The sequence below is a fragment of the Geotrypetes seraphini genome, chromosome 1 (genome assembly GCF_902459505.1).
Source record: "Geotrypetes seraphini chromosome 1, aGeoSer1.1, whole genome shotgun sequence".
NCBI lineage: Eukaryota > Metazoa > Chordata > Amphibia > Gymnophiona > Dermophiidae > Geotrypetes > Geotrypetes seraphini.
The window spans coordinates 153,578,605-153,587,939 of record NC_047084.1 but is presented as its reverse complement, the minus strand read 5'-3'; the positions used below and the strand labels follow the sequence as shown (position 1 = coordinate 153,587,939).

The 9,335-nt window shown below is 42.8% G+C and overlaps 1 protein-coding gene across 1 annotated transcript in view; it reads left to right on the top strand.

Annotated features, from left to right (window-relative positions):
- REELD1 (reeler domain containing 1) overlaps nt 1-9,335 on the top strand; it is a 46,299-nt gene continuing 36,964 nt past the window's right edge. The window contains exon 1 of the mRNA XM_033929260.1: nt 1-48. Within this exon, the coding sequence (XP_033785151.1) occupies nt 37-48 (12 nt within the window). The 5' untranslated portion in view covers nt 1-36. The remainder of the gene's footprint in view (nt 49-9,335) is intronic.

Below are 9,335 nucleotides of genomic sequence, written 5' to 3'. Positions count from 1 at the left end.
CCTACGGGGGCACTGCAAGAACCACCCTGAAGAAACATGTCCGCAAAGGTAAGGCAAGGACCATCTCCCCCCGAGTGGAGTTTTGTGGCATCAAAAAAAAGGAATGAGGAAGATGGGAAACAGGAGGGAGTCGAAATGATCAGAGTTTTGATTCAAAATTGGCTATGAAAATGCACCAAAGGCTTCTAGAAACTAGTGGAGTCAGATGGTGCTAGCTATTTCTTGGGCACACAGGAACTGGACAGGTAAGTTTCAAGATAAAGGGGCAGCCAGGAAATCCATTAGCTAAATTAAGTACAGCAAATGTTCAGCTCATATTGTAAATTCATCTGATGGATGGAGAAGAGGCAACGTTACAGTGTTTGTAATATATAGTATACATACACATATATATGTGTATTAGTGGTTCTCAGCCAATGTGTTGGTCCGTAGTGGGAAATGTGTCACCGAAATATGTATACACAGACGCCTATGCTTCTCTTAACAATAAACTGTTAATCTGGGCCTACAAGTTGAGAAGAGCAGACAGCCAAAGTTAGGTACTGACCCTATTTCTGCTTCCCTACTCCCAATAATAATTTCTGCACCAGCCCCAACTGGAAATGTAGATTTGCTGCCCATAGGTTCTGTTTGCTAAATAATTTCTGAGTAGCATATTTACAAGGTATTGTTACCTTCACAGTATCTGGCAGTGGAGAGATTTTATGGTGCTGCTGTTGAGATGATACCAAGATTTGATTATATATTACCACTACTTATCATATATCAAATACATATTTGTTTTGAATGTCTAAGAGGAAACATCCTTGCCCCGTAAAATGTTAGAGCAGTGTCTCATAAACTTTGCGAGCCGGAGGCACTCTAAATTGGGGGCCATGACTCAAGGGCATCCAGAGGAGCGTGAAGTCATCGCAATGACATCATGATGACATCCGTGCATGCGTGGAGGCCCTCCAGACGGGGCCCTGACATGCCACTGAAGGGGTGCTGAAAAAGAAACGGCGCAGAGAGGAGGAGAGACGCCGGCTGACTGCCTACAGGATGCACCTCTCACCGCAAGAGGCAGGTCCTGTAGGCAGCCAGCACTGGCACCTCTCCTCCCTGGCGTGTGGCAGCACACCTGGAATCTCGCGCACACAGTTTGCAATACATTGCTCTAGAATGCTGACAGTAAACCCCTTTTACAAAACTAGTGCGTTTTTTTAGTGCTAATTCCTATGAGCGTCCCCTGCACTGGGGGCACCTAATATGAAGCGCCAAGTTATAGAATTGGTCCCCCCTCCCCCACATCTCCTTTCTCAGGTCAGAACAGAAAAAGCCGAAGATGACAACTTGCCAGACAATATTAAGTAAATCATACAAAGCATCCCAATGGGAAAAAGCTGTAATTAACAGATTCATGTAAACCATATCCTCACATGTGTCTTCTTCCTGCTTGCTGTGATTATCAATTGCAAGCTCATGTCTTTGTTTTTAAGGGAAATTTAGTATTCAGGTCTGCAAGAGCGATCTTTGCTCAGCATCTCGGGACATGAATAAAATACACCCGGCTTGTTCTGGGAGTGCTGGGTATCAGCCTGCTGGGGGCTTCTCTCGTCTACTGGTCCAGCTGAGGCCCAGAGGATCATGACAAGGCCAGGCCGGCTGCTTCTCTCGCTGTAGTGTGGAAAGTTGATAGACGTGTGGTTAGCTTTAAAGCTGTAGCCCTGAAAAGTCATTCATAATTAACCCTCTTGGCTCACTCTCCTTTTTTTATCGTCAAATATATTTTTATTGAGCAATCAAGAAAGCAACAGGTCAACACAACAAAGTACAAAACCAGCTCAACAGAGTATGAAATGTCCCCAAAAGAACCCCCCCCCCCTCCAAACCCCAACCAAAACAACCCCCCTCCCACCCCCATTCCCACCCCTGGGTCCTCCTTCCAAATACACAGCAGCAAAGAATTAGAAAAGAAAATTAAAACACCAAGCAAAACAAAAGGATAGGTACAAACAAGAATCATCAATTAAACTCTCCTTTTTTTATTTCTGACTTAGGATTTTACATATAACTTTCCTTTTTACGTTGTTTGTAATATATAGAAAAAAAATATATATATATAAAGAAAATAAGCAGATACCTTTTTTATTAGACTAACGTAATACATTTTATGAGGGGCCCCAGATACGTTCTCAACCCATCCAAGAAGAGAATGACGTGGAGTCATTAAACTTACAAGTTATTCCACACTTCTCATGACACTTTTTGTTTCACCATTAAACAACTTCTTCATATTCCACCAGGCACTTAGGGTTACCAGATTTTCCGTTTGGAAAAACCAGACCCTCCCTAGACCTACCCCCAGCCCCGCCCCAATCCAACCCTAGTCCTGCCCCCAGTCCCAGCCACGCCCCCAGCTGCCTGCTCTCATTGGGCAGGACGTCCGCGCATGCACGGATGCCCTCCTGCCCAACATAATGTGGAGGAAAGCTTTTCAAAACCCGGAAAAAGAGCCGGGTTTTGAAAAGTCGTTTGGACCCCCGGACATGTCCTCAAAAGGAAGACCTATCTGGTGAAATCCTGAGGTCTGGTAACTCTAACCCTGCATATACTTTTCTTTAGGGTTAGAGAGGATGCCACTGACTTGGTGCAGCTTGCTGTAGCTAGTACTACTGTTATTACATTGGCAGCCCAGCTTTCCAACAATCTCCACAGAGGAATTCTATCCGCTGGGCTAACTGTAACACCCAGCTGATGGACAGCAAAGGACCTCCTTCCACCTCAACCGATCCCAACAAACCCACCAGAGATAAAGCCATCAATGCAGGCTGATCAATAAAAGTGCCCATTGGCCCCTAGGCACCAGACTCTACTTCACAGAACATTCCTTTGCAACTTGGCCTTTCTTTTGCATCCCTTAAAGCAACTGGGGGCAAGGGGAGTAAGTGGAAGAGTGTCAGAATTCCACCATCTTTCTCGGACCTGTTCTTTTTAACATTATTGTAAGCAATATTGCTGAAGGGCTATCTGGTAAAATTTGCCTCTTTGCGGATGATACCAAAATCTGCAATTCAGTAGGCATCCCAGATGGTGTGACTAGCATGAAGAAAGACCTAGCGAAGCTTGAAGAATGGTCTAAAATTTGGCAATTAAAATTTAATATTAAGAAATGCAAGGTCATGCATTTGGGCTGCAAAAACCCGAGGGAACGGTACAGTGTAGGGGGTGAAGAACTTATGGGCACGACAGAAGAGCAGGACTTGGGTGTGATTGTATGTGATGATCTTAGGGTGGCTAAACAGGTTGAAAAGATGACGACAAAAGCTAGATGGATGCTTGGGTGCATTGGGAGAGGCATGGCCAATAGGAAAAAGGAAGTACCGATGCCCCTGGAGGAAAAGTCCATAGTCTGTTATTAAGACATGGGGGAAGTGTCTGCTTGTCCTGGATCGCTAGCATGGAATGTTGCTACTCTTTGGGTTTTGACCAGGTACTAGTGACCTGGATTGGCTACCATGAGAATGGGCTACTGGGCATGATGGACCATTGGTCTGACCCAGTTAGGCTATTCTTATGTTATGTTCTCATCTGTAGGGGCCTTTGTTTTCACTTCTTATTTTAATGTATTTTTTTTCTGAGAACTTATCAGTGTTTTTTATAATGGGAACAAAAGTGGAAGAGAATTAATTTGTGTGGAATGGGGGGGTAACTAATTTCTTCAGCTAAATAATTAAATCCACCTCAACCAGACATAGGAGAACTCACGCACCATTCACACACCCTCCAACCAAAATTGTCAAAAGAAAAAACTGTTCGACAACCTCCTAGCCATTCGAGCTGCAACACTCGACCCCCAAATCTACAACCTATTGACCTCGACCACAAACTACAAAACCTTCAAAAAAGAAATAAAAACCCTTCTATTCAAAAAACACATAAAACCGAACTAACACAATCAGAACTGTCCCAAGCATCACCTGCAACTACTCCATATGTACTTCTGATGTCATGACATTTAGAATGATGTGTACAATTCTGGAGACCGCACTTTCAAAAAGCTATAAATAGGATGGAGTCAGTCCAGAGGAGGGCTACTAAAATGATCTGTGGTCTTCATCATGAGATGTACAAGGACAGACTTAAAGATTGAGGAAAGGTGGGAGAGTGGAGATATGACAGAGACATTTAAATAATTATGGGCTTCTTTTACTAAACCATGGAAGAGCTTCTTACCGTGGGCCGGTGAGGTAAATGCTCCAATGCTCATTCAATTCCTATGAATGTCAGAGCATTTATCTTGCTGGCCATGTTAATTTGTTTGAATATATTGTTACACTTATTGTAAATTGTCCATTTACTATGAATTTTTGGAAATCAATTTGGGACCAAATTAATTGTTTATTGGACAACCCATATGATACTGTGCTGTTTGGTATGGCAATGAGAGCAAAAAGTCAGATTTCTACAAATAATAACAATTATTACGTATAATGACTGGGGTTGCTATTCAACAAATTACGTATAATTGGAAAAACTGGAGTAGATTAAATTATAATTTCTGGTGGAATTCCTTATGTCATGTTTATAAAATGGAGAGATTTATAGCAATATAGAGTGGTTCTTTCAGGAAATTTCAGGATGTGTGGGAGCCATTTACAAAGTATTGCGCCGATTAGATGGCATTTTATTTATTTATTTATTTTTCCCCTTAAATTTACAAGTTCGATTGTGAGGGGGGAGGGAAGGGTAAATTTATGTTACATATTGTATAAGGTATTGATTATATAGTAACATAGTAGATGACAGCAGATAAAGACCCGAATGGTCCATCCAGTCTGCCCAACCTGATTCAATTTAAATTTTTTTATTTTATTTTATTTTTTTATTTTTTTTCTTCTTAGCTATTTCTGGGTGAGAATCCAAAGCTTTACCCGGTACTATGCTTGGGTTCCAACTGCCGAAATCTCTGTTAAGACTTACTCCAGCCCATCTACACCCTCCCAGCCATTGAAGCCCTCCCTTGCCCATCCTCCACCAAACGGCCATACACAGACACAGACCGTACAAGTCTGCCCAGTAACTGGCCTAGTTCAATATTTAATATTATTTTCTGATTCTAAATCTTCTGTGTTCATCCCACGCTTCTTTGAACTCAGTCACAGTTTTACTCTCCACCACCTCTCTCGGGAGCGCATTCCAGGCATCCACCACCCTCTCCGTAAAGTAGAATTTCCTAACATTGCCCCTGAATCTACCACCCCTCAACCTCAAATTATGTCCTCTGGTTTTACCATTTTCCTTTCTCTGGAAAAGATTTTGTTCTACATTAATACCCTTTAAGTATTTGACGTCTGAATCATATCTCCCCTGTCTCTCCTTTCCTCTAGGGTATACATATTCAGGGCTTCCAGTCTCTCCTCATACGTCTTCTGGCGCAAGCCTCCTATCATTTTCGTCGCCCTCCTCTGGACCGCCTCAAGTCTTCTTACGTCTTTCGCCAGATACGGTCTCCAAAACTGAACACAATACTCCAAGTGGGGCCTCACCAATGACCTGTACAGGGGCATCAACACCTTCTTCCTTCTACTGACTACACCTCTCTTTATACAGCCCAGAATCCTTCTGGCAGCAGCCACTGCCTTGTCACACTATTTTTTCGCCTTTAGATCTTCGGACACTATCACCCCAAGGTCCCTCTCCCCGTCCGTGCATATCAGCTTCTCTCCTCCCAGCATATACGGTTCCTTCCTATTATTAATCCCCAAATGCATTACTCTGCATTTCTTTGCATTGAATTTTAGTTGCCAGGCATTAGACCATTCCTCTAACTTTTGCAGATCCTTTTTCATATTTTCCATTCCCTCTTCGGTGTCTACTCTGTTACAAATCTTGGTATCATCTGCAAAAAGGCACACTTTTCCTTCTAACCCTTCAGCAATGTCACTTACATACATATTGAACAGGATTGGCCCCAGCACCGAACCCTGAGGGACTCCACTAGTCACCTTTCCTTCCTTCGAGCGACTTCCATTAACCACCACCCTCTGGCGTCTGTCCGACAGCCAGTTTCTGACCCAGTTCACCACTTTGGGTCCTAACTTCAGCCCTTCAAGTTTGTTCAACAGCCTCCTATGAGGAACTGTATCAAAGGCTTTGCTGAAATCCAAGTAAATTACATCTAGCATATGTCCTCGATCCAGCTCTCTGGTCACCCAATCAAAAAATTCAATCAGGTTCGTTTGGCACGATTTACCATTTGTAAAGCCATGTTGCCTCGGATCCTGTAACCCATTAGATTCAAGGAAATACACTATCCTTTCTTTCAGCAACACTTCCATTATTTTTCCAACAACTGAAGTGAGGCTCACCGGCCTGTAGTTTCCTGCTTCATCCCTGTGACCATTTTTATGAATAGGGACCACATCCGCTCTCCTCCAATCCCCAGGAATCACTCCCGTCTCCAGAGATTTGTTGAACAAGTCTTTAATAGGACTCGCCAGAACCTCTCTGAGCTCCCTTAGTATCCTGGGATGGATCCCGTCTGGTCCCATCGCTTTGTCCACCTTCAGTTTTTCAAGTTGCTCATAAACGGCGCAGAATCTACTCCATTTTCTCGTGTAACTTTGCCAGACAATCTCGGTCCTTCTCCAGGATTTTCTTCTGTGAACACAGAACAGAAGTATTTGTTTAGCACATTTGCTTTCTCCTCATCACTCTCCACATATTTGTTCCCAGCATCTTTTAGCCTAGCAATTCCATTTTTTATCTTCCTCCTTTCACTAATATATCTGAAAAAATTTTTATCTCCCGTTTTTACATTTTTAGCCATTTGTTCTTCCGCCTGTGCCTTCGCCAAACGTATCTCTCTCTTGGCTTCTTTCAGTTTCACCCTGTAGTCCTTTCTGCTCTCCTCTTCTTGGGTTTTTTTATATTTCATGAACGCCAACTCTTTCGCCTTTATTTTCTCAGCCACTAGGTTGGAGAACCATATCGGCTTCCTTTTTCTCTTGTTTTTATTAATTTTCTTCACATAAAGGTCCGTAGCCATTTTTATCGCTCCTTTCAGCTTATACCACTGTCTTTCCACTTCTCTTATGTCCTCCCATCCTAACAGCTCTTTCTTCAGGTACTTTCCCATTGCATTAAAGTCCGTATGTTTGAAATCTAGGACTTTAAGTATCGTGCGGCCGCTCTCCACTTTAGCCGTTATATCAAACCAAACCGTTTGATGATCGCTACTACCCAGGTGAGCACCCACTCGAACATTAGAGATACTCTCTCCATTTGTGAGGACCAGATCCAATATCGCTTTTTCCCTTGTGGGTTCCGTCACCATTTGTCTGAGCAGAGCCTCTTGAAAGGCATCCACAATCTCCCTACTTCTTTCCGATTCCGCAGACGGAACATTCCAGTCCGCCTCCGGCAGGTTGAAATCTCCCAACAGCAGAACCTCCTCTTTCCTTCCAAACTTTTGGATATCCACAATCAGATCCTTATCAATTTGCTGCGATTGAGTCGGAGGTCTGTAGACTACACCCACGTAGATAGAAGTTCCATCTTCTCTTTTCAGAGCAATCCATATCGCTTCTTCCTCTCCCCAGGTCCCTTGCATTTCGGTCGCTTGGATATTGATCTTTACATAGAGAGCTACTCCTCCACCTTTATGACCATCTCTGTCCTTCCTAAAAAGATTATATCCCGGTATGTTTGCATCCCATCCATGTGATTCACTGAACCATGTCTCCTTGTGACCCTGGGCAAGTCACTTAATCCTCCATAGCCCCAGGTACGTTAGATAGATTGTGAGCCCACCGGGACAGAGAGGGAAAATGCTTGAGTACCTGATTGTAAAAACCACTTAGATAACCTTGATAGGCGGTATATAAAATCCTAATAAACTTGAAACTTGAATATCTAGATCTGCCTCTAATATCAGGGCTTGCAGATCATGAACTTTGTTGCTTAGACTGCGAGCATTTGTGGTCATCGCTTTCCAGCTATTTTTCAGCGATAATCTCCTTTTTCGTATGGATTTTTGTGTCGTTTCACTTTCCGTTGCAATACTAAGAAATGAGTTGCTGATATTGCTTATGTTGCAGCCTTTACTACTATCACATGTTTTCTTTTGCCGGGGGTGGTCTCTATAATTGTCCTTCGTACATACACCACCCCCACCTTCTAGTTTAAATGCCTAGAAAAATATTGTCTAAATTTCTCTGCAAGGTTTCTTTTTCCTGCTGTAGTAATATGTAGCCCATCAGTGCAATATAGCTTCTTGTCCTTCCATGTATTTCCCCATCCTCCTATGTACCTGAAGCCTTCTTGATGACACCAGGCTCTGAGCCATCTATTAAAGTCCTCTGTGTTTTTCACTCTTTGCTCTCCTTTTCCTTATGCAGGCAGTATTTCAGAAAAAGCTAAAGTCTTTACAAAAGGTTTCACGCCCTCACCAAGCTCCCGAAAAGCTTTCTGTGCTGCAAGTGTGGAGTTGTTGGCCAGGTCATTTGTTCCCAGATGGATAACAACATCAGTGTTAAAATCCTTAGTTTCTTCCTTAATTATAGTCAGTATTTGCCTGGAACTCCTGGTAGCTGAGGATCCTGGAAGACATTTCACTATTTTGGTCTCCTCGCCCTGTGTTCCAAGGTTAATGCCTCTGATGATGGAATCCCCCAACAGTAATAGTTTTCTGTTTTTGGCTTTTTTATTTGTACTTAGGGTGCGCTTGTTCTCTTGAGTTACCTTCATTGGTTCCAGTCCCACCTCCCTTCTGTTTTCCTGAGTATCGCAGTGCACTAGTGGAGCGAAGGAATTCTGTAGAGGTAATATTAGTGAAGGTGGATGTTTCTGTGTTACATGTCGCAGTCTTCCTGAGCCTACTGTGACCCATTTATTCCTGGGCTGTTTTATTCTTTGAGGTAGCGGTGGTAAGTTGGTATGATTTTGTGGAGTGATGGAAGCTGCTTTAATTGTATTCAATTCCTGTTTAAGTTTGCAGAGCTCCTCCTTAATACTGGCAAGTTGAAGACAGATGGGGCAAGCCTTAAGCCTCCAAATAGTATGTCTTGGAATTAAAGCACCACAGTGATTGCATAGAATAAAGGTCATCTTGATTGGTTGTGAAGTGACTTGATTTGAGTAGTCCTGATTATATGGGTCTCTATATATGAATAGTGGTCCCTGGGGTTGGTGGGACTATAAGTAAGACTACTAGTAAGGCAGAAATATAGGCTCTATACCACCTAAAACACAGTATTTTAAACAAAACTGCAGGTTCTATCAGTGCTACCCTAAAACACAGGATTTATAACAGGATTTATAACCCTTAGTACGGGTATAGTCCCGTTGGACTG